At 40.9% G+C, this 25,801-nt stretch overlaps 2 protein-coding genes across 5 annotated transcripts in view; one reads left to right on the top strand and one right to left on the bottom strand.

Moving 5' to 3' along the window:
* Positions 1–25,801, bottom strand: part of TTK (TTK protein kinase) — a 208,864-nt gene that overhangs the window by 174,376 nt on the left and 8,687 nt on the right. The window lies entirely within an intron of this gene.
* Positions 2,798–23,969, top strand: LCA5 (lebercilin LCA5). Of its 4 annotated transcripts, none has more exons than XM_081857051.1 (9): positions 2,798–3,425; positions 8,168–8,288; positions 11,218–11,414; positions 12,396–12,925; positions 14,479–14,616; positions 15,802–15,898; positions 16,872–17,020; positions 18,728–18,860; positions 20,283–23,969. In XM_081857051.1, exons 3-9 carry the CDS (start codon positions 11,219–11,221, stop codon positions 21,086–21,088), a joined length of 2,049 nt encoding a protein of 682 aa, XP_081713177.1. In that variant the 5' UTR covers positions 2,798–3,425; positions 8,168–8,288; position 11,218; the 3' UTR covers positions 21,089–23,969. The 4 variants fall into 4 exon arrangements, with proteins under 4 accessions (XP_081713177.1, XP_081713174.1, XP_081713176.1 ...); XM_081857048.1 differs by having other exon boundaries at positions 2,799–3,425; positions 11,032–11,414; XM_081857049.1 differs by lacking the exon at positions 2,798–3,425 and adding an exon at positions 3,878–3,997 and having other exon boundaries at positions 11,032–11,414.

The raw sequence follows: 25,801 nt of genomic DNA, 5'->3' as shown, positions 1-25,801 counted from the left end.
AATATTTATTGATGCCACCATGCTTTCCTTGTAAACTTCTTATGGTTGGCCACTGCCAGAGACAGAAGGCTGAAGCAGATCCACCATTTTTGATGATCGGGATTGCATGAAGCAACCACCTCGCCAACATAAGGCCACCATCTTAAGTGTCTTGAGTTTCAAGCCCTGAACACTCTTAACAGCTCAGGAGCTGCAAGCCCTTTCATCCATTCAGTTTTGGCATCTGAAAATAGGAAAATTGATGTCTTGGTTCTACAGGCTGTAGACAATCAGGGATAACCAACATGGTGCCCTATCTCCATATATTGTTGGACTACAACTCCCATCATCCCTGACCATTGGCCAAGCTGATGCACCACATTAGTAATTAAGTGAGATACCTTTTCACATTCTGGATCTCTTCCACTCTCCAGTTTGAGAAACCTTAAGTTTGGAGCTACTCTTCCAAGCTCCAGGGCCTTTGGCTACCTGTTTTCCAATTCCAATCCTCATCTCCTGCTACTACGTCTTGTCTTACAGCTTTATTCCACCTTTACCCTGGGCTGTCTACTACCCCTAATACTCTTGGAATGTCCATCCCACACCTTACTGCCCATCTAGATTTCATGCTACAGTTCTTTCTCTGGTACAATACTCAGCCACACTTGGGCTTTTAGCCCAGTTAATTGACTAGGAGTGCCACCCTAGGCTGCAGATTTTCTTGGGCATCAATGTATAAAAATTTGTTCTTTCTACAGTGGTACCTCGGGTTAAGAACTTAATTTGTTCCAGAGGTCCGTTCTTAACCTGAAACTGTTCTTAACCTGAAGCACCACTTTAGCTAATGGGGCCTCCTGCTGCCGCCGTGCCGCCAGAGCACGATTTCCGTTCTCATCCTGAAGCAAAGTTCTTAACCCGAGGTACTAATTCTGGGTTAGCGGAGTCTGTAACCTGAAGCGTATGTAACCCGAGGTACCACTGTATTTTCATTGTCCGTTTCATTACAATAATACACATATTTTGGTAATGTTATGGAGCCTCTTAAACATGACATAGTTTAGGGCCTCAGCATGTTTTAATCTTGCCCTGTGGTCAGGGTCCATTGGCAGCACTCAATTCTGGTGGCAGCCCTGCATGTGAAATTCAGTGGGATTCTCTGAGGGAGAGTTAGCTTCTGATTTCACAAACATGGGATGTGAAGGGGGGGTGATTGTTTCATTTTTGAAAGCTGTCAAAATTTCAAAAAAGGAAGTTTAGTTTTTTTATCATTTGCTAAAAACAAATGATTGATTCAATCTTAGTCAAAGATCAATTAGATTTGCCTATGGCTGCCTTCGCTTCCTGTAATCCAGCTAGGAATTGGCAGTATTATCAACAATGTAAATGTATTCCTAAATCTATATTTGCAAAGTTTTGTGACTAGGGTTACTGGTTCCTTTATATTTTCTGATCATTTAATTAAAATGTAAAACCTGCACTGCAATTTAAAATGGTTTGCTTCTACTTTCCATTCAACACTGTCAAAATCTAATATAATTTTTTGATGATACTAATAGTTTGTCTTCTGGTTTCTTGTTTAATCCTGCTATCTTCTGTATGCTTTTTTCTTAAGGTCATTCTACTAGTTTTAAATGGTTATGAGCCTCTTCAATATAACAAAATAAATATGGGCGCTTTTATACATGACATTAAAAAGCCATTCAAGCTTCTTCCCTGCAATTTGACTCATATGTAAATATTGGTAATATGGAATATGAAGCATAAGGTAGCATTTTAAAAATCAGTTACGTTATGATTATGGCAAATGTAGTTTTTGCAGTCATATAATATGCCTGTTTGGAGTTATTCATTTAGTATATCCCCGTTAGACGATATATGTTATTTATTTCACATATGTAGATTCCATCTGTCCTCCAGTGTGAGTGACAATACATTATCACATCTAGCGATAATACTTTGGTACCAGAGATTTTCTCTCAGCACTTAATACCGCTGTACCTAAGTGTAAAAACGTACAAGTGTAAAAACGTACAAAGCTTAGCTAGGAAAATTTGAATTTTTCAAGTTATGTATAAACACATGCCAGACACCAAGGGCACAACTGGATATGTATTTCCAGGGGGTGTTTTGGAGATCAGAAGAAAATGAAATACAAAAGCGACAACAACTTCCTGAAAGGGAATATCTACAATGATCAAGACAGTGTTGGCAATTCAAACACTGTGGCATTGGCAACCTAGTTAACACACAAAGTGCAAACAAACACTCACGATCTCAATTCAAAACCACAAATGACTGGATTGAATTGCCCTGCAAGGCACTTTAGAAATAATACCAGATTTACAGCTCACTCCTAATCATGGCCACATCCACATCATATATTTAAAGCACTATGACCAGTGCTTTTTTCTGGGGGGATGCTGGGACACGAATACCCCTAAACATGTTGTGAATCTTTGTCCTTTCGCTGTATTTATTTGAACTATCAAATTGTGATTTTCCCGAGTCAAAATGAGAGTACCCTTGAACATTTTTTTTAGAGGAAAAAGTACTGACTATGGCACCAGAGTCATAGCTTTCCCTCCAGAAAAAGACTTCTGGAAGCTGTAGTTTGCCAGAGGTGCAGAGAGTGGTTTATGACAGTGTTTCCCAACCTTGGGCCTCCAGCTGTTTTTGGACTACAACTCCCATCATCCCTAGCTAGCAAGACCAGTGGTCAGGGATGATGGGAATTGTAGTTCAAAAACAGCTGGAGGCCCAAGGTTAGGAAACACTGGTTTATGAGACACCCCCTGTTCTCCTCAGAAGAACTACAGTTCCCAAAATTCCCTATGGAGAGGAATTGCTCCCATAATTCTCTGGGGGAAGCCATGGCTCCTTACAGCGGTACCACGGCACTTTAAACATATAGCGTGAATGTGGCCCTTTCTATTCAAAAGCAAGCCCTACTGAGTTTCACTTCCAAGTAAGTGGGGTCAGAACTGCGGCCTTATTACGGCACCGCAGGAACCAGCTGCTGGGATAGGACGCTCCCGGACCCCCGCTGCTCTTCTCCTTCCCGTCGGGTTCGGCGAGCTTCCGCCTCAAGTGGCCCAGCAGCCAATCAGCACCTTCACCTGCCCCAAGCTTCGGTCCAATGGAAGGTTCCCTAGAGCCTTCTCCTTCGGCCCGCCCCTTCCGGCCCAGTCGCACGCGGCGATTGGGGTTTCGAGCGAGGGTTTTGGCAAGGAAGGCGGCCAATCGGGGGAGGGGAAATAATCGGGCTCCGGGTCCTCCTCCTCCTCCTCCTGCCCTCTGGTCCCGCCCCTTTCCTTCTCGCCTCATCCCCCGTTACCTTGGAACCTGCTGTAAATATCCCGGGATGCGCGAGATGGTGGCGGCGGCGCGGCCCCTTTAAGCTGAGCCTCGGCAACCGTCCGGCTCGTGCAAGGGGGTCGAGGAGGCAGGTAAAGCCGGGGCGGGCCGAGGGGCGGGAGGGGGCTGGCTGCGCCTGTTGCTCTTCGGATATATTATTACCCCCCCCCCCTTCTCCTCCTCCTAACTCCGAGTGTTGTCAAAAGGCAGCAGTGCAACAACAACAACAACAAAAGCAACAACGCAAAAAATCCCTATAAAACACCCACCTTCCTCTCTTGCCAAATGTTTCCCAAAGGCTTAAAGCACCTTAGTGCGAGTGGGCGCGAAATAAATCTTTTTGCAGTAGATGAAAGCAAAGGTTTCTGACTCAATTACACACAGAGAGAGTGAGTATATATACTGTCTGGATTAGGCTGCAAAAATGAAGAAGAAAAGCTAAAAAGCAAGCCATAAGTCTTAACTCAAGTGCAAATTCTGGTGCTGAAAACGCACCCCATGACTCCTAACATGCTCATAGGCACCCTGCTCTTTGAATTCCAAGCTGCAGGTCGTTGATATCTGGCTGGTAAAGCCTGAGGTCCTGGTAAAAAAAAAAAAAAAATACAAAGTGTAGAACCAACAAGCCTGAGGACAACACACGTCTGCCGCCAGAACTTAACAGGTTTGTTGTAGCATATGTGCTTTCACAAACTATCAGATGTGGGATGAAGACAAATAAATATTTGGAAGTGCATCTGGTGAAGTGGGTGCCAGTCCTTATTTCCATAGTAAAGTTTGCTGGTCCTTAGGGTGCCTCTTTGTTTATTCTTTGTTTGCTGCCACAAACCAACACCTCCATCCCCTTTGGGAACTTGGAGATCTGTGGATAGTATTTTCATTTAATGAAGCAGGACTTCCTTCATAAGTAGACATGCATAGAATTGCACATGCATAGAATTGTGTTTCATGGCCTCCTGTTCTCCTCGTTTGCAACTCTTTTATCTCTATGTGTGTATATCCGCACAAGCTAACTGAGCATATAACACTTAATGCTTGGGCAGTGTTCACAAAATCCTATTTCTAGCTTATGAAAATTTTCACCGCAATAACAGTGCAGTACTATGCATGTTTATTCAGACACAATTCCCACTGTGTTCATTAGGCATTACTCCCTTGTAAGTGCATTTAAGATTTTCAGGGGAAGACTGTTAGTTTTTAAGATAGCCTAAAATGCTTGGCTGTTTTCATTTAATCTCTGAACGTAAAACCTTTCTACCCCTGCCCCCTCCACCCCCACCATTCCAAAAGCTGTGGTAAACAAAACCTGCCTGTTTTCATAACTTTTTTTTTAACTTTGTGGACAGGTCAATTAGGTACACCCGGTTCAGTACTCCAGAATACATAGAAGCTGTACATTTTTGCCGGCACAGTTATTTGAAGTCTGGTTACTTGTACTATTTTTTATATTCAGAAAATAATAGAGAGAAGATGTGTTAACAATTCATAGGCAGACATTTATGGCACCTGTGCTGCAATCCTAAGCACATATGCTAAGGAGGAAGGCCAACTGAACACAGTGGCACATAATTCCAAGTAAACATGGACTGGATTCACTGGAATTGATGTAAGGAATTGTGCATTTAGATACTGCTATTTCAGAACTTTCTTGTTGAAGCATGTAACTAGATTCACAACTGTGGATTCTTTATATTGTTGACCATGATGCCATGAATCCCTTGTTTATTTACCATAAAGCAACGTATCTTCTTCTGTCAAATACTGTCAGATACTGGCCTGTATGTATACATATGTTGCAGAATACTAAAATACTTGTCAAACATTAAAAAATAGATACATAGAATAAACATAAAGTGAAACAAAAAGTTTTCAAGCATGTTCACCCAACAACAATAATAAAAAGGACAAATCCTATCTCGCCTTTGGCCCTCCAGATGTCAGTGGGCTACAGTTCCTATTGTCCTTCACTGTTGGCTATGTTGGCTGGGGTTCATGGAAGGTGGAGTCGGGCAGCATCTGGAGGGCTGCTGGCTCCCCACCCAAATTATTCCAGGAAAACACGGTCTTGTTCCCAGCTTGCATTCACCAGTGAGCTTTCTTCCATTATTTTTGTATGTGAGGTGTTTCTGCTTTGGTCACTCATAAGCGCTCGCTGCCATTAGTGACTATTCGATGTGATGAAATAATTCTGCACCTCACTGCAAGAATTCTTTGTAATCCCTTGCTGTGCCATTTGTCCAATCCTCATACTGTTAAGCCAAGTTGAAGCCCCACTGAAATGCAGTGGTACCTCAGGTTACATACGCTTCAGGTTACAGACTCTTCAGGTTACAGACTCCGCTAACCCAGAAATATTACTTCAGATTAAGAACTTTGCTTCATGATGAGAACAGAAATCGTGCTCTGGCGGCACAAGGCCCCATTAGCGAAAGTGGTGCTTCAGGTTAAGAACAGTTTCAGGTTAAGAATGGACCTCCGGAATGAATTAAGTACTTAACCCGAGGTACCACTGTAAATGGAGTTTGCATTGGAGTAACAGTCTGAGAATTACAGTGTTACATCCGAAATCCTCAGCTGGGGAGGAGGCATTGATTTTTGATGGGTCAGAATTGCAGGCTGAGGCTGTGATTCTAAGCATACTTGTTAAGAAATAAGTTCAATTGAATGTAGTGGGAATTACTTTGAAGTAAACAGAGTAAAGCTACAAGTCAGCTTTGTTCATCATTGACATCCTGTACTATAACTTCCTTAAGGAAGAGACTTGGAGTGCCTCATGTTCTCTGTACCTGTGAACATGCATTAGAAAATGAAACCTATGAGGAAAATGGAGATATTAGTTTAATAAGGCCAAAAATAGCCCTTCATGGCTTTTATTAACTATATTGTACTGTTGTTACTTCTATAGACTTAATTTCAGTACATGCATATTACTTGCAAGTAAGTCTGTAAATGACTGGAATTTTGAACAATGTTATCGAAATTGCCAAGGAAATGCAGATAACCTTGAGGATTTAACTTGCGTGTGCTGAAATTAAAATGACTTCATAATTAAATGAAAGTGTTCCGTGATAGTTAAAGGCAATGGACCAAGAAGTTTCTTAATTATAAAAGTCCTCATACTTGCTGAAGTAACTCAAATTTCAAAGCAATTCATTAGCCTCTAAAATGAACAGTACTTCTTTAGGATGATGAAATTGCTTACAAGTTGGCAGGGTACCAAGCTGGGCAAAACTTGGCAGATAATATTCTGGATTTCAGACAGAAAAGAAACCTGTTCCTAATTTATAAAATCCACAATTGTATTGAGTTGGCAAGGACCCTCAAAGACCCTTTTACTGATTTGACCATTTACACTGGTAAATATGCCTGTAACGCCACAGTTGTGTAACAGCAGTGTTTGTTTTGTTATGTGTTGCTGTTGGTTTTGGATTCTCTGCTCCTGTTTGTTCTGCAGTGCTCTTAAGCCTTAGGACTAGAAGGATACTTTGACAAAATATCACTTGGACTACTTTGTTAATAACTTCTCTTGAGACTAATTTCCTTGATGTTATATTTTTCTGTATGTTTCCCGTTGAAAAAATGTAGCGAAAACAACAAAATTATGTGGGAGCACAGCAGTGGATTGGAAATATGTATTTTCATCATAGCATTTTCTGTCAGCTGTAAGATTCTGAGAGCTGGTGATTTTCTTTTTAACATTTAATACTCGGTTCAGTTTAATTTCCACATTGGCCGTATATGGTGTGTTTGTATGTATACATATACAAATACATATACATATACAGTCATCAGGGTAGCCAAAGTAGAATAATATGTCTGATCAAATAGTTCAGTAGCAAAATATGCATATATTAAATGCCCCCCAATATCAGTCACTTTCTTTTCTACCTATAACTGATTGCATCTTGATTTAGTCTTTCAGTTACACAGATCTTGCTGCCAGCATAATTTTCAAGCTAAAGATTTCATTTGTAACCCCACCCCCAAATTAAAATCAATCACAAGCTTAAGTAATAAGGAGAATGGGGAAATGCAAGATTCTCCTAGTACTATTCAAAACCTTTCCTTAGCTATCATAATATTCTCATCTATATCTTTGTTTCCAAAGGCTTCTCCAGTCACAGGTGACATTTTATTTATTTATTTTTTGTTTCATTGATGCTACATTTAATGGTTCTTATTATTTTAATCATTTTCCGCCCTTTGAGTATGTTAATGTTGAGGAAAATACTAATCAATGTGTTTGAACTAAGAAGAGTACTTTTAAATTTGCTTGGAGATACTCATTGCCTATTTCTATAGCCTCTCAAACTGCATTAGAAAATTCAGATTAATTCATTATAATCTTACCATATCAGCTGAACAAGGCATACTGTATTTATATACAGGAGTGTGGATATTCATCTAATTAGATTAAAATGTGTTTCTCATATTGGAAAAAAAATGCTTCTTTTCAATGAAAACACCAACAACGTATTAAAACTAAAATCTCTGCCTATTCTTTTCTGCATAATATACTCACTGAGAAGGACATTCTAGTTTCTACCACTTTGTTTTCCCTAATAAGTGTTTCTTATCAAAATTCCACTGAAAAAGCACAGAGGTTGGACTAATCAAACTATATATTCTGGAGTAGTTCCAAGGACTTCAGTGGGATTTTAGTGATTAAATGGTTTCTGGATCATAGCCAGAATGTGTGGGAGGCTAGAAAGGTGACTCCTACAGTTACAGGCTAGGGTCATGTGTAGCATGAGATGGTTCACATCTGTGGAAATGAATAGAACGCTAGTTAAGGAGTTCATAACAATAGGAACTTTGAATCCTCTTGTCCTAGGGAATGAAAATAAGCCCTTGAGGGTGAGTGACCCAGGAGCCACGTGGGAGATCCTACTTCTATCCAAAGGAATAAAGTTATGAAGAGAAAAGGATTCATAAAGTTATAGGTTCAGACAGCTGTAAGTATTTTGAGGTTGATTTCATTAGAAGACTTAGTGAAATTTTGAAGAATGGTTACTAAAATCATTAATAGGCTAGAGTTCCTTTCCTACAAACTTCTGAATCATTTTGTTCAAATGACAAAGTTTTTAAATAAGATCTTGAACAATATAGAGACTTTTTTTTATCATCATCATCATTGTACCTCACCCATCTGACTGGGTTGCCCCAGGCACTCTGGATGGCTTCCAGCATATACAAAAACATAATGAAACATTAAACATTAAAAAGCTTCCCTATACAGCGCTGCCTTCAGATGTCTTCTAAAGGCTGTACAGTATAGGTACTTACCTCTTTGACATCTGATGGGAGGGCATTCTACAGGCCCCACAGGAATTTAGGGTTGAATCAAGTTGGTGGATCAAGTAGAAGATTTTGAATTTGGGAGGGTTAGTTTGTTTTTTAAATTTTGTGTTCTTTTGTTGTTGTAAGCCACTTTGAGACCTACATGGTGAAAAGCAAGGTACATTTTTAAAAATAATAATGCATGGACATAGGAAGCTGCTTATAATGAATCAAACCCCTGCTCCATTTCTTCAGAGTTTAACACCTGAGCCTACCCTGGGAAATAATTATTTCGCATAACGTTCTGGTCCACATGGCACATTAAACTATAGTTAATGTTTAACTATGGCCTAACGTGAAGGAGCAGAATGCTGATGCACACTGTACCAAAGTTCCCACTTTGCTCCTCCTCTTCCTCACCATGTTGTCCTGGGAGCTGCATCCCACAAGCCTGATGATGCCCAAACCCAGGCTCCTGGTGCTTTCCATGATCTTAGGCAGCTTTTTAAACGTATTAGACAAGTTTAGGAGAAATCAGGTGACAGCTTGTTAGCCACAATAGCTAAATGAAACCTCCATATGTTGGAAACATGCCTGGGAAGACCTCCAGCTTCCCAAGACTCCGGGGCATCTCTCCGGTGGTCACACTTTGGCTATAAATCTCCCTCAGTCCAGAGAGACCAGTGATAAGCAACCCCTCCCTCCTGAGAGGAGCACACTCGTCTTCTGGCATCTCATAGCAGAATAAAGGGTCAATCAGTAGCTCTAGTGTGGTGAGAGAGCCAGTGTGGTGTAGTGGTTAAGAGCGGTAGACTCGTAATCTGGTGAACCGGGTTCGCGTCTCCGCTCCTCCACATGCAGCTGCTGGGTGACCTTGGGCTAGTCACACTTCTTTGAAGTCTCTCAGCCCCACTCACCTCAGACTGTTTGTTGTGGGGGAGGAAGGGAAAGGAGAATGTTAGCCGCTTTGAGACTCCTTCAGGTACTGATAAAGCGGGATATCAAATCCAAACTCCAACTCCTCCTCCTCTTCTTCTTCTTGTCCTTTAAACTACTTTATTTTACAGTCAATATACAGAGAATCCATCAGCACGTCTGTGCTCTTTGAGCACCAGAACAGAACAGAAAAAACACTTTCAGAAGTGAAACTGACTTCCAACAGTACAGTGGAACCTCAGGTTACATACGCTTCAGGTTACATACGCTTCAGGTTACATACGTTACAGACTCCGCTAACCCAGAAATAGTACCTCGGGTTAAGAACTTTGCTTCAGGATAAGAACAGAAATCGTCCTCCGGCGGCACAGCGGCAGCAGGAGGCCCCATTAGCTAAAGTGGTGCTTCAGGTTAAGAACAGTTTCAGGTTAAGAACGGACCTCCAGAATGAATTACGTTCTTAACCCGAGGTACCACTGTACTCCAACAGTACTCAGACTTCCTGTCTCACGCTCTCTCAGACACTCACGTGATATACACAAACATAGTGCCACTTGGCTGGAGCTGCACGGATGGATAAAAATCCTAACACCATATTCCAAGGTGCCATACACTGATAACATACAGGACAAAACCATCACCTGCAGGCCTGGCTTGTGATCTCTCTACAGATCACTGGCAATTGTAAGAAACAAATGCTTGATTTCAACCAGGTCTGGGGAACCTGTGGCCCTCCTGCTGCTGCTGGACTGGGGGTAGATGGGAATTGTAGTCCAGCAACGTATAGCAAGGCCCCAGCCCTGGTCTATATTCACCTTTTGTTGTTGTTGTTGATAGGTTTGCTATTATAATGGTAGGGAAAGTATTCAAAATATAAACATATCTGATTACCACAATCTTAAATAGTAGCTTATGTAGAGCTTGAAAATGTTCGATTATTCTGAAATCAAACCACTGTACTTTCAATTTTTATAAAATAATGGTTGATGAACAGATGGGTTCTTCTGCTCTGGTTTCCTTGTTTATTTAAACAATCCAGATACCATACCTTTTAAATTATTTTGTTTTCAAGTGATGTAATTCACTACTTCAAACACTTTTTTTTGTCTCCTCTGCCATGTTACCAAGAATGTCAAAAGTGTACATATTTGACAGCAGCTTTTAATGAACAAGCCAAAACTGCACTTCTCTGATACACACAAACACTAATTTCAGTGTTGGATGTAGAAATAGTTAGCTACTTTTTTGCAAATTATTTTATCTGTTATAAATATGTGTTTGTGGCAGGTGGGTTGTTGTTTTGTTGCTTTTGTTTTAACTATGAATTTGTGCTTTTACCTTGTATTTTTATCTTGTGAACCACCCTGAGATCTTATGATGAAGGGCAGTATTTAATTCTAAAAAATAAGTAAATAAAAAATAATTTTTAAAAAGTTACAAAATGAAACGCTAAATCACTTCCATTCCCCTCTCTGAATTCAGAAACAAACATACATTCTGAACAAAACTACTGACTGCCAAAGGGAGAGGCGGCAACCCTTCTTCTGAATGTAGGGTAATGATGAATTGGCAAGCAGCCAGCCAGCACTTCCACTGTGACTCTGTGAGCCGTTCTCTGGCAAGATGAATATTCCTTGAGGAAAGGTCTTGAACATTATTTTTCTTTAGAATGGGGGAGAGAGGAAGGAGTCTCGATTCTGGACCCAACAGAAAATCAGACAGTGATAAAAGCAGTAACTCTTACTATTCTGACGACGAGTCATCTCACGGCTCTGACCATTCGCCAACGATAAGCACTCAGTCTACAAACGCTGGAGAAAAAAGCAGCAAATCACAGACTTTGAAAAGCCTCGCACATTACCAAGGTAAGTGGTAGGTAAAATACGATTTCTAAGCTAAACTGCAATCCTAAACATAGGCGAAAGTAAAATAAGTTTTGCTGAACCTTTCCTTCTTGTGTAAGCATAGAAATTATATATATGACTGTAGGTCAAACAGTGCTCTATTATTTATAGTCTATTTTTTATATTATAGATTTATAAAAAGTTGTTTTTATTTTTAATAAGAATGAAAAAGAAAAGAGTTTTCTGTCAGGGGGGGGGGATCCTGTAGTTCCACAACTTCTAAATGAGCAATTGAAACCTAATTCTTCCCTCATTTTGCTGAGGCATTTGCTCAAAAGACTGACCCACTTGCTTCGCAGAGCTGTTCTGGCACCGTTCTCCTTCCTTTCCACTACACAGTTCTTGGTCTGACTTGCTCAGTTGTTGTGCTCTCTTGAGCAGCCAGCCTCTGACTGTGGCCGTGTAGAATCCATTTGGTGCTTCTCTGCTGTTGGAAGGTATCTGACGGGAGAACCGAGAGGGAGGCAATTTTTGGCGATTCCCTTCTCCCCTGCAATCCAACCCCGCTCGCCCAATATCTTCTCTAGAAAGTTGGAGGACTTTGGAGCAGATTTGGGGAGCTGAGTGCTGGGGGGGCTGGCTGGACGAATCTCTGAAAACTGCCTCCTTCACCTTCCATCAGTAGAGGCACAACAGTAGGATATTACCATATTACCCACTCTTGAGGTGATTTGCTGGGATCAAAACACCTTCCTTTAAAATAGATCTCCAGAAGTAATATTCAAAGTTTGCTAAACCAGTTTTGCTATACAGCTATCCTTTTCTCTGGAAATAGAGCTGAAATTATGTGTTTAATGTCTTAGAAGTGGTGCAGAACTTTTGTTGCCTGTTACTAAGGGACATGCCTATAACATGCCTGCAAGGAGAGCTCTTGTGTGTCTTAGAAGTATAGCAGTGGGTTGTTGATTTTCATTGTAACACCAACATCTTCTTTTGTTGCAGGCACTAAGCAAATTGCCTCTAAATATGCGCCCAGCAAAAGAGGGATCCGCTGGGGGTTTCGCTCCCAGAGCCTCAACAGGGAGTCTCCTGCCAAAGATATTAGCCTAGTTACAAAAAGAGTTCTTTCTGCCAGGTTGCTGAAAATCAACGAGCTCCGTAATGAGCTGACAGAACTGCATGTCAAGCTCGATGAGCTTCAGAAAGAGAACAGGGCGCTCAAGCGTCTTCAGTACAGGCACGAGAAAGCCCTGCATAAGTTTGAGGACACCGAAAACGAAATCTCTCAGCTCCTGGCACGGCACAGTGACGAAATGAGGATACTGAGGGAGCGCTTGAGACGATCTCAAGAAAGAGAACAAACGACAGAGCGGAAACTCCGGGCTTCGGAGGAGGAGCTGTACAAGGCCAAAAGCAACTTGCAAAAATTGAGAAGGCTTGCTGAAGACAGGCACCTCCCGGAACGTGATGAGCTGGCTAAGAAGCTGGCTTTAGCAGAAAACAGGCTGGATGACACTGAGAAGAGAATTAAGGTAGGGGACGGGGGATGACGACACTCAAACTACTTCTTATCATTCTTAATAAATTTCTCATTGTATAGGATTGCATATATAGAAATAGCCAAGCCGTTGTTGGCAAAAGTATAGCAGAGAGTGGGGGAAAGAAATGCAATGTAGAAATACTGTATATACCCGAGTATAAGCCGAGGCACCTAATTTTACCACACAAAAAAATGGGAAAACTTGTCGATTCGAGTATAAGCTGGTTCACCACACCACAAACCTCTCCCTGCCCAGCCCCTCCTGTTGCCCTGCCTTCCTAGGGTGCTGCTGAGAGGCAGAGGCTGGTGGCGGCAGTGGCGGAGGAAGAACAAGCAGTCCGAAAGGGCTGCTTTTGGGCTGCTTGTTCCTCCTCCTCCACCTTTGCCACTGTCGGAAATGCACTTAGGTGGAACCCTCACTCGAGTATAAGCCAAGGGGGGCTTTTTCAACATAAAAAATGTGCTGAAAAAGTCAGCTTATATACATGAGTGTATATGGTAAATATAGTAAATGCTAATTTCACCAATAATTATGCTCCACCAATCATTAATGCTGTTGTTATTCACAACGTCTTGAAATCTCAATGACTGCATTCCTATATGTACCTACCTAGGAATAATATTCCGGTGTATTCAGTGGGATTTACTTCTAAATATAAATCAATAAAGTAAGTAAGTAGGTATGTATAGGACTGCATAATAGATAAAGGGAACCTCTTTATCCATCTTTCCATTTTACTTACTGGGTTAGATCGTAAGATCCTGTGAGCAGAGTTCCCCTCATGATGTGACTCACCCATTGCTTGCTACTGGAAGACAGAGAGGCATATTTTTTTTGCCAGTTGTCCATCTCCCCCATCCTTGTGTCCTCTTGCCCCCCCCCCAAAAAAAAACTTTCTCTGGGTTTGGAGTCCTCTGGAACACCATGAAGGATGGGCAGCTGGCTAAAATTGCCTCCCCACCTTCCCTCTGTAGATCCCTCTACTGAATCAAAGGTCCCTTCCATTCATGAAAGTGCCCCTTCGATGAACAGAATGGCACCTTTGGATCTGACCTTAGTTGTTGAATTAAAGATTTAAACAAAGTATAATTTTACAAAAAGCTTAATTAATGGGATGAACAAAGTCTTTGAAGATATGTTGGTTTCCTGCTGCTGCTTTTTATGAAGCTGTTTATGATGATGATTAAATTACTGTTGATAGTTGGTTTCATTTCATTGTCAGGATTTTTTCCCTTTTGTTCTATATTTTTATGCATAAGCTGCCTTGAGTTTGATTTTTCTCATAGGAAAGCAGGATGAAAATGTCGAGATAAATAAAATATAAGTAAAATGAAATAACATACCAATTTGTAAAATAAATGGGCAAGATTCCTTGCACCACCATGAAGATTGGTGTTGATGAAGGTCCTGTGCCCAAGGGTTGACAACCAAGAACCTGTCACAGTGGCACCCCTCTCTCGTTAAATAATTGTTTCATGTTGTCCAAGTTTGGAAAATTAACAGACATTTGGAGAAATTGATATTTCTGATATATTCAATCGTAGGACTTGGAGAAGAACCTTGACCTCAGTAATAGTAGTTTCCAAAGACAGTTGCATTCTGAGAAAAAGAAATTATGTGATGCCCAAGAAGAAAATAAAGTTCTCCAAGAGGAAGTCCAACGGCTAGGTCAAAAATTAAAGGTAAAAACTGCAACTTTTCTTGAATAGAACAGCCTTAGCACATGATTTTCCAGGACCAAGATAGACCCACTGGTGGCCCAGGAGTTGCATCGGGACTGCACCATGGTAGTATTTTGAGCTTTAACCAAATGGATGGCATGGTTATGCATTTGAATAATGTGATATATATTCCAAAACACCGCACAGCACAGAATATGCCTGTACAGGCGAAGTTAGTTTTTTCAAGGACTCCACAGTAATGGCAGTCTAAATGAGCTGCAGTTGGTTGTAGAGAATCTGCCTGGGCACTCCAGTGGTTGTCGGACACATACTGGGGACTACAGCTAAAGACATTATAAAGTTGCTGTACTGTGCTAAAAAAAATGTCAGTGCTTCGGAGCATTGCTCAGCAGCATGCATTCTACCCAAGCACATTGAGAAAAGCTATTCCACGGAAGTGTTTGTGTGCACCCTGCTCATGTGACTTCCATTGCCATAACTGTGACTGCAGCATTCATGAACAGGATTTGAGTGTTTCTCAAGTGTTGTGTGAATAAGTTTGCAGTGGCAACTCCTGTTAGGGGGCTGCAGTGAGTGAATTCCTAAAAGCATTCTTGTCTTTCATAGTTGTATGTTTCTTCATTGAAGCAAACATATTGCAAGATGAATGTTGTCGTTTCAACATGGCTTGGATCAGGAGTTGCATCAACAATAATACTTTGGCTAGTGCTACATAAATAAAATTATGTAAAATAAAATAAGATAAAATATTATTATTATTACTGAATGCTCTCCCATCAGATGTCAAGGAGACAAGTAGCTATACTACCTTTAGAAGACATCTGAAGGCAGCCCTGTATGGGGACGTTTTAATGTTTAATGTTTTGTTACGCTTTTATATATGTTGGAAGCCACCCAGAGTGGCTAGGGCAACCCAAACAGTTGGGTAGGGTACAAATTGTTGTTGCTGTATTGTCCTTTATAGGGAAATTTGCTCATTTTACACCTCCAGTTGTGTCTTCATTGTATGTCAGGAGGTAAAGCACATTGTAAAGCAAGACGTGCAAAATAATTGTTATAGACGCTGAAAAGCAAATATTTTTAGTACATAACTTTTTTGATGATCGTATCTAGAAATTCTGTAAAACAAGGAAAGTGAAAAAGTGTTTCTGATTAGCCTTTTGACAATTCACTTTTTTTTTTTAGGAAAAAGAAAGAGAACTGGATGCAAAAAATATATATGCTAATCGGATGTTAAAAGTTTCACCCAAAAAAGATGTTGATTCTGCACCAAGGAAAAAAGGTAAACGCTTTCTGGAAAGTTTTATAAGCAAATCTATTGGACAAGCTGAGTTTCAGGGGTCATATAAGTCAATAATGATCAACGCCTCCAGTATTTCTGGAATTTTGACCCCACAATTTATCCTTTCAATGTTTAGGGTTTTTTTAATCAAAATGATATTTATCCTGAAGTGGCACAATTAAAAATTCAATGAATGTCATTGTATGGCAAGAATATACTTAAAAGAAGAATGAAGTCTAGTGTGGTAATGAATGAGATGGGCTGACACATCAAGAGGTTTGAGTTTTGAATACATTGGTTTTGATAGGGAATGAAAACTAGCCTCCAAAGATATGTAACTTTTCCCCTTTATAGCTCCAAATTCCATTATACATTTTCTAATATGTGGGCTTTGAGTTGTATCCAGTGGTGTTGCTCAGCTAAGGCTTCCATCAGTGGAACAGTGAGAGAACCAACTTTTGGTATTCCTCCTTCTCCCTGCAAAACCCTTCATCTGCCCTTCATCCGCCCTGGAGGGTCCCCCAAAACTCTACAGCAGATTTTTGGGAGAGGGGGGTGTACTTGAAAATTGCTCCCCTTATTCCACAGACAGATGCCTGACTCTCAGGTTAGTACAGTTGTACCTTGGATCTCAAACGCCCTGGAACTTGGATGTTTTGGCTCCCAAACGCTGCAAACCTGGAAGTGAGTGTTCCAGTTTGTGAACATTCTTTGGACCCAGATGTCTGACAGGGCTTCCGCGGCTTCCGATTGGCTGCAGGAGCTTCCTGCAGCCAATCAGAAGCTGCGCTTTGGTTTCCAAACGTTTTGGAAGTCGAACGGACTTCCGGAATGGATTCCATTCTACTTCCAAGGTATGACTGTATATGTTTAAGACCTTCAGATGACTAAGGAAACACGGGCCTTCATGTTAGACTGTTTAAAATTAATCTATTTTAAAAGTGATGTGAATTGAGCATTCATCTATTCACAGCTTCTAATAAGAATACTAAACGAGAAGTACAGATAACAAAAGGAGTCCAGACTACTGGATGCTCTTCTCCAGTAGAATTTCCTCAACCACCAGACTTTATTTCTGATGGAATACCAGAGGAAAAGGAAGATGATGCACATCTCAGAATGGTGAGTTTAGCCCGCATTCTGCAAATCACTGTTCCCAGTGCAATAAGGATAAGTTCCTAAAGCGTGGTTGAAAATGAGCCTTGTTATCCTTTGTACCTGGGGTGAAGGTAACGCAGACTGAAAGTATGAGTTTGTTAATGAGAGGACTCCCAAACAGTGTAAAGGACAAATTCAGGATTGGTCCAGTCTCCAAGGGTCACCTGCTAGTGGTGGACATGGCCAAAAGGAGCTGTGCCCTCTCATAGACATGCCCCACGCATACAGCTCAGAGCATACATTTTCCTTCACACACACACGTAGGCACAGAGGCCTCTCTCTCATGCACATACCACACTCATCTCCATCCCATCACGGCTCAGAGAGGATGTTTAAACCTCTGCTCTCTGCCCAGCACGGAGCTGAAGAAGGAAGATTGGAGCTGGCTGAGCACTTTAAAAGCCTTGTGCAGTGAGGGAGCTCATCCAGCCTGTGGGGAGAATAATAATAATTGAATGTTTGGATTAGATATAATCCTCTGCCTTGTTGCTGAAGAAATGCCCTGGAGTTCACAGGTTTTTGCCCCCCCCCCAACCCCCCAACCCCAAAAAACCATTTTCATGTGTGATCCAGATACTGAAAATGTTATCACTGCCTTCAGGATGTTGTACTGTGGGATGGGGGAGAACATGGGTGGGGAAGCAAAAGGGGATGGGCAGAGCACACTGCATATTAGAGAACAGAAAAGGAAAGAGAGACTGTCCCATCTCTTTTTTTCCATAGGCTCTTAAGTGTACCATGTCAGTGTTTGAATTCTCCTTTCAAAACTGACTCCAGGAGCAATGAGCTGGAGCTGTTTTATGTTTTTAAAAAAACACTGCTGTATATTTTGATGCTACAGTGGTATATAAAGATATAAATTAGTGTTGTGAGCACATCCCGTGGTAAGTGAGTGGAGGATTTGCCCTGAAGAAACAGTAGGTTTGGGGAAAAGTTGAACAGTCTGTTTCTTAACTGTTTCCCCTGTGATGTCTTTTACAGTGGTGCCCCGCAAGACGAACACCTCGCAAGATGGAAAACCCGCTAGACGAAAGGGTTTTCCGTTTTGGAGGCGCTTCGCAAAACGAATTTCCCTATGGGCTTGCTTCGCAAGATGAAAATGTCTTGCAAGTTCCTGCGGGGGTTTTTCCCTTCCCCCCCCCTTACCTAAGCCCTAAGCCGCTTATCAGCTGATCCGCTAAAAGCCGCTAATAGCGCTAATCCGCTAAGCTGTCAATGGGCTTGCTTCACAAGACGAAAAAACCGCTATACGAAGAGCCTCACGGAACGGATTAATTTTGTCTTGCGAGGCACCACTGTATTTGTTTTGAGGATCAGGCTCTGTGCAGCTATGATATGATGCCAAAGTTTCCATTAGTGGAAATTAATATAATGCCATTGAATCGACTGGCTATAGCATATCCTTTTCCAAATATCTTTTTAAAAAAATAATCCTTCAGGCAGCATTCACCTAACCAGACCTGTCAACGGAAGCCCTGCACAAGGACTTCTGCTTGCTCAATGGGGCTTCTCCCCTCTCCTCCCTTGCTCCCGTGCCCTAAAAATTGGTTTTGCAAGGGCACACAAGGGAGGGGGTACTGTTTGATCAGGCACGCCTACACAGATGGAACAACAGGAAGAATGTGATGTTATATTCCCCCCCTTCAATTCTATATTTAAAACTTCCTTCAGGAACAGTCAATTAAAGACTGGAAAGAACAAACAGAACGCTTCAAGGAAGAGCAGAGCAGAGAAAGAGAGGAAAGACTGAAAAGTGATCAAGAACTGCAGGCATTGGAAGAGAGAGCCAAGAAACTAAGAGATGGTAAGAAAATGCACTTAAATTTGCAACAGGAGGCTGCCATCCTATCCACTTTTCACTTGGAAGTAAGGCTCTGTGAACTGAATAAGACTTACTGCTTACTCTGAGTAAACATGTACATGATTGCGCTTTCTTTTAGTAGGCAGGATATTAATTCATATGTGAAAGACTTCATGCTAGTAAGCATAGGAAATTTTTTTTTTCTTGAAGAAAATAAAACGTGTGATTCTTAGTATTTATTGGCTGTGCTGCTTGTGAAAAGATTATGGGCTGTGTTCAAAATAGTCCTCTTTGCGGGCGGAACAACATACGCCGTGCAGTGGGGCTTGTTTTTCCTCCCCCCGCCCCCTGCATACCTTCCAAATCTGTTCTGATCTATTCTTTGAGGTAGATTTGTGGACAGCACAGAGTACATACAAGGAGGAGGGAGCCCTATTGTACCAGCAGAAGTCATTCTGCTCACACATTTTTTTAGCCCTGTTCCTTCTCAGATTATACTGAGTTCTCATCTTCTGCATTTATTTAAAGGAGTGCAAAAAGGTAAATAAACATGCCATTAACATTTTGTTTTTTCATTTCATACAAGAATTGTCCTTTGGAATTATATTTCCCTTTAGAAAGGGTAGTGTTAAGCTTCAATACAGGAAACTTGTGTTTTTTGTGCATTGTGGAGGGATGTTTTTATCAACAGTGACAGGTGAGTTGTTTCAGTACCAACACAGTCTAGGTCACTGCATTTGTGGAACAATTTTGCTCCAGTTTTCAGTTTATGCGTGTACAATGCCACTGAAGTCAAACCTGAGAAATGTGTGCAGAACCAAGTGCAATTATTGGTTGTGGGAGGCTATCAGGCATGGTGAAGCCCATGTATGTTCCCCATACCTGCTGTGTCATGGCACATGGGCTCAAGCATGTTTAACTAAACATGGGGTTCCAACCTCACTGCACAATTCTCAAAAATTGACCAAAACTCCAGTAAAAAAGTAGAGCTGGGGGGGGGTGAGCTTTATATGATGTTAAGTTTTCAAGTGGAAATAGTATTTCACCTGGTTCACAGACTACAGAGTAAATGGAGTTCTTTTGCATTTGGACTCTGAACTCTCATCATCCCCAACCAGCATTGACAAAGGTCAGAGATGTTGGGAGTTGGAGTCCAACAATTTCTGCAGGGCCACAGGCTCCTCATCCCGGAATTGTAGGGATAGTTGTAGATCATTTGCAAAAGCTTGATGGTGACAACATCAGTCAACACTGAGCTTTATATAATTGTTCGAACTCAAAGGGGAATGGAATTCTGTAAAATAAGCAACTACGCCTTGGGTTATTTAGAAACCAAGAATGTGTTTCATTGTAAGTCATTCACAAAGGTGACTTACATAATAATATATCATTCTAAGTCAATGTTGTTGATGCTTTAACCCACAGAATGGGAGAAGGAAGAATCTGAGAGAAAAAAGAGGGAAAAGAGTCTTCTGCCGGAAAAAGAAGAAAAAGCAAAAATGGAGACAGACATATATAGTTTGGGAAATGGGATGCAAAATAATGAAAGCGAAGAAGAGGAAAGACGGAAGGCAATTCTGCTTTCTAAGATGTATGAAATTGACAAGGAAAAGCAGATCAATATAAAAGTTACTTCACAGGAGCACACTTCAGAGACGGCAACTATACCATATTCCTTGGAAAAAAGTAAGAGGCCGTACCAGAGCTCAGAAGCAACTGAGAAATTATTCAATGGTTTTCTGGAATATGGCCAGCACAATACGGCTACGAAAGGAGAAATCCAGAAACAGCAAAATATAGAGACCACAAGCCCAAGCAGCAATTTGACATTTGGTTGCTATGTACCTTCTTTTGGGAAAGTATCAGGGAGGCCAAGTTGGGCTAATCAAAAAAGTGACTTCCTTGACGAACCCACTAAGGAAGACTTGGGTCTCCACACGAAGAGAGATAAAAAGGCCAACTTAATGGAGCAGCTGTTTGGAAGTGGTGCCAACACCATCACTCCACCTAAGAAAAATGATTTGGGTACTTTCCGACAAGACAGCGGCCCAAACAATGGTTTCCAGGATAAAGGCTCTACGGTCAATGTAAAAGACGACGGCGATCTTTTCTTCAGTGAAGGGAAAAACTTCAATCCCAAAAGGCACCGACTGCAGCACACAGCAAGCAGACCAGCAGTGAAGGCTTTTGATTACTTGGAAGACGAGATTGAGGAAGTACTGTTGCAATGATTATATTCTGCAAAAGTCCGTACGTGTGAAGAGTACATGTATTTAATGCGCTATTTATAGTTTTTAAAACTTTTCAGATATCGTTATAAATATGAAGTGACTGAAAATATATACGTGGGGGGAAATGGGATATGTAGCCTGATGTGTCATCAAGAACGCAGCTTTTTTATCTAGGGTGCCCTAAGCAATTGAAAGTGGTGACTGATATAGGTATACCAATCTGTTGGGTTTCTTAGCACAATCCTACCCAGTCTATTCAGTATTCGCTGCCCGCCCACCTTCATAATAATCTCCCCATTTTCTCTAGATATTTTCCATCCTTCAGTTTTAAATGTACACAGCTTGGTGGCACAGTGAGTCAGGGTGCTTCTGCGTGACATCATTAGCGATACATTTTGCATGTGGCCACAAAAAGAAATAGCTGAAATTCCTTTCTCCCCCCCCCCCAAAAGTAATAAAGTAGTTTCCATCACTACTCTTCTTTAAATTGTTTCTCTAGGGCTACAAATGACTTTAACCAGTTCTGAGGGCAATTTTAATCCTCCCCCTATACCATCAGGGAAGGGAGTCTCTGCTATGGGGAGTCTCCCAAGTAGTATAGTTTCAATACAGCAGAGGTTAAATGGAAACATTTTGTTGAACTAAGAAATGAGAACAATTCAAAGGAGACGGCATATTATGACTTTTCAACCCATCAGCTTGTTCATCTGGTCTTGCATAATAAGCCTAAATATTGAGAAAAGCAATACCAATGCTATTTTTCTTATAATAGAAGGGAATCTGATTTTGTCATTCAGTCAAATAGAATGTAGGACTTGATGGGACTCTAGATAATTTCGTAATTTCTCACCACCTATTGGAATGCGTATGAGAAAATGGTTTAATGGTGAAGTGAAAAAGTGTTGCCACATTTTAGGTTAACCTAGCACTTGCTTAATTTGTCATCAGCCACACTCCAGCATATCACACCAATCCCATTAACAAGCCTTCTCTGTTGTAAATGGGCTGCAGATTGCAGCCATGAGCACAGTCCACTTAATGAAGTGGACTTGTCCGACACAACCTTGTGCAGTTGTTCTTAGTGGATTTATTAAATAATGCCTGATGTGATATCCAGTGGTGGCTGTCGGAGGATGGAAGAGAATTAGTCAATGGAACTGGAAGGAAGGCAATTATTTGCAGTCCACTTCTCTTGTACAGTACACAGCTCTCCTTCTAAATCTGTTCCAGGGCATCCTCCAACCCCCCTGGAGCAGACTTCAGGACGGCACTGAAAGGGGTACAAGTGACTGCTGAAAATTGCTTCTGTCCTCTTTCTAACAGATTCCTTTCCATCAACAGGCGGTTAGCCTGCAATGCCATAATGGAAAATACTATAATATTTGAGCAAATAAATGGGATTTGTTTTAATACTTAGTTTTTGTTCACTTTCAAAACTTTAATGTAATGTTTATATGAGACTTAGGAAGATCTAGTGCTATGGCTGGTAAAAATGTATATTTGGCTGTGTCACTTAGTTTTAATTGCAGTTCTTTGGTTGTGTAAAATGCTCCGTTCATACTACTTATATGGAACATTTTGAATAGGAAGCAATCTAAAAACATCAGCAAAAGAATTGGTTAGCAGCAGTCCAGACCTCAACTTAAATACATCTGTTGGACTTGCACTATTGTCCAGCTAAAGCAAAGCACCAACTTCACCTTTTGGGGCTGTTTTTATAGACAATTGTCCCCATCTAGAGAACATAGTTGAGTTGGGTCAGATCCACATAAAGTGCAAAAAGTTGTTGAGAGATGAAAAATAGCCTGTTCACTTTGGTGTGCATGTAGAACTCTGCCACCCTAAAGCTTTTGACCTCCTTAGGCCTGTCAGAGGGTTTATGAGCACTTGCAGTTGAGTCTCCTAGCGAAGATAAGGAGGATGCTTCAGCCTCTGATGGCAACTGTTGAGTAGGAGAGAGGGACAGGGACTAAAACTAGGTGCCTCTGTGGCCCCGCTCCCCTTGCATGCATCCATCTAAACAGATAACTCAAGCTGTCAGTGACTTTGTTGGGGCAAGAGATATTGAGTAAGTGCTCACAGACAGACGAAAGGAATACTGGTGTTCTAGAATGAGGTTAAAGGCAATGCAAAGAAGAAAAACACTATCATTTGCTACAGAATCAAATTAGGAAACAATTCCACAGTGAGAAACAGTAACTGTCCATTTGGTTCATGGCTATTACGCTATGTAGCTACCAGTTGCCATTTTCGTTTTTGCTGGCTAACCTGGATTTTTTAGAGATGCCGTCTTTGCTTGACGCAAGTCATGGGTCCGTACAGCTCCAAAGTAACCTCCGGTTTTTGCCAATCTCCTCAGCTACTAGTTTAGTTGCCAGGCTTTTTGAAACCTTGTGGGAAAGACCACAGCGGATTTTTGGGGCAGCGCAAATAGCTATTGTGGAGGTTTGATTTTAGTATTCTGCTCTGCGATATAGATGGAGCTTGAATAGGTTTCCAGTCGGAATCTCAGCAGACTTTGTAAGTCCATCTTGACATTTGTTTGTGATCCGCCTGTGAGAGCTGGTGGGAACTTTTGACAAGTGTTTCGCTGTGGTCTTCCACGTGTCATCTGTTGGCACCCCCTTGTGCAGCAGCTTCAGGGTCCCAACAGCTGACGTGTGGCCTGTAGCCTCGAGAGGGAGCTTCTTAGCACTGAAAACCTTTTGCATTTCTAATGCAACACTAAAGGGCGATAATGGTTTTTTTTGTAATATAAAACAAAGCATTTTTATGATTCAGAAGACTATAGTATGTATTTTAAAAGAATTGTTTTAGAGCTAATGCTATAAAAATATTACCATCTGTCCTGATTTTTAATATCTATTTATTATGTAATGTTTAATTTGTTTTTATAACTTTATATTTTGTGTCAAAAGTTCTACCTTGGAACAATGCTTGGGTGTTTTTTTTAACAGAATGATTTATATTAAAATATTTCTGTGATGGGTTTGTGTAGATCGTATCTGTTTCCAAAAAAAAAGAAAAAGAAAAACCCACCTTATTCAAAGTTTGGGGTGGGTTACGTTAAGACTTTACATAATAACAGTCCTATGTGATCAGGCTGAAACAGTATGAAACACCAACATTCTACTTCCAACGCTGATGCCCTCCTGTACATTTCTGTCTCTGACATCTTTTAATTTTCCTAATGAAACCATTTTTCACTGAAAAAGCATGTAAAGATTCCTTTCACCACACATGGGATACCAGTTGGTTGCAGAGGTATGAAAAGAATTGTGCTGCTGCATATACATAAAATGCCAACATAGCATATCTCTCAAAAGTCAAAATTCTGACTTCTGAAATAGGCTCGTGCCATATTTTGTTCATTTTCTAATGGCTTATCCTAATTTACTTATTAGAAGAAAATATCCTTTCACTTTTACTGACCTCCTTTATTCCTAACACAAAGCTTCTAAGAGGCACAGAACATAGAAACTTCTGTTTTTCTCCAGACCAAATGTATCCTTCATCCAATAAAATTATTTCTTTCAGTCAGTAATAAAATCTAAGTGATATCTGTACAAAAAAAGCAAGCCGTCCTTCAGTACTATTGTCAGCTGGCTACTAGCATGTTGCTAGGATACACACAGTAGATTTGATTAACTGCAGTTTGCATGAGAAATCCATCCACATATTTGTTTTGCATTAATATAGCTCTCAATGGTACATATATTTAGAAAGAAGTAAGTATTTATATTGAGCTTTTTGTTTTTCTAACTTTACCATTTCCGTATCTAATTTTTATCAAAGCCTTTGCAAAATGAATGCTAACAGCAACTGTTGGCTCCGCCAGTTAAAATATGCTTACTCTACCCTAGTTGTGGGAGAGTGGTACCCAAGTTATTCCAATGAGAAATGCGTCTGTGGCAAATCCTGCACTGGGAACAATCCATAAGAAAATCTCCTTCCCAATAAAGTTCAAACTGCTGCTAGCGGTTGACTAGACATTTGGCCTTGTATCTTCTGTCCTTAAAAAGGACAGTGCGGGTGTCCTTGCACATGTGTCAGGACCTGCATGTACTAAGCAATGTTTGCAGATTCCAATAAGGGTTAACAGATCTTATTAAATGTTTCACAGAATCATGGAATTGTAGAGTTGGAAGGGACCCCGAATCTTTTGCCCATGATGGGGCTCAAACCCATGAGCCTGAGATCAAGAGTCTCATGCTCTACCAACTGAGCTATCCCAGCAGGATGGTGAGTTTTCTACACTAGTGCATTTGTGATTTGATTCAAAGACCTGTTTGATGTTCACTCTTCTTGAGTTTCATTCCGTTTGGAGTGCAGATCCTAGAGGGTGGTGATGGGTGTCTTCTTGGAATCGTCATGTGGGTAGCTTTTTGATTATTGTTAGAGAAGGCTGACCTGTAAAGTAAAGAGACAAACTCAAGCCTACAAATACATACCCAAGTGGTTGCAGACTTGTTCTTCATAACAAAGATTAACAGGTGCAGCAGCTCAGTTAACCAGGCCTCATAACAAAGGGTGCAGTTGCAGAGTCACTTTTAACTACCACAACTCTATAAATAAAAAGTTTAAATGACATCTTGGCAAAAAAAAAATTGCTTACATATTCAAAGAGTATGTGATTTTGAGGCACAACTTTATGCACCCCACTCTGGCATCAGAACTCTCCACCAACCACCTCCCATTCTGATAACTCATCAG

The sequence above is a fragment of the Podarcis erhardii genome (assembly GCF_964252035.2).
Source record: "Podarcis erhardii genome assembly, chromosome: 3".
In the NCBI taxonomy this organism is placed as follows: domain Eukaryota; kingdom Metazoa; phylum Chordata; class Lepidosauria; order Squamata; family Lacertidae; genus Podarcis; species Podarcis erhardii.
The sequence above is the reverse complement of the archived record's forward strand: the minus strand, read 5'-3'. Positions and strand labels throughout refer to the sequence as shown.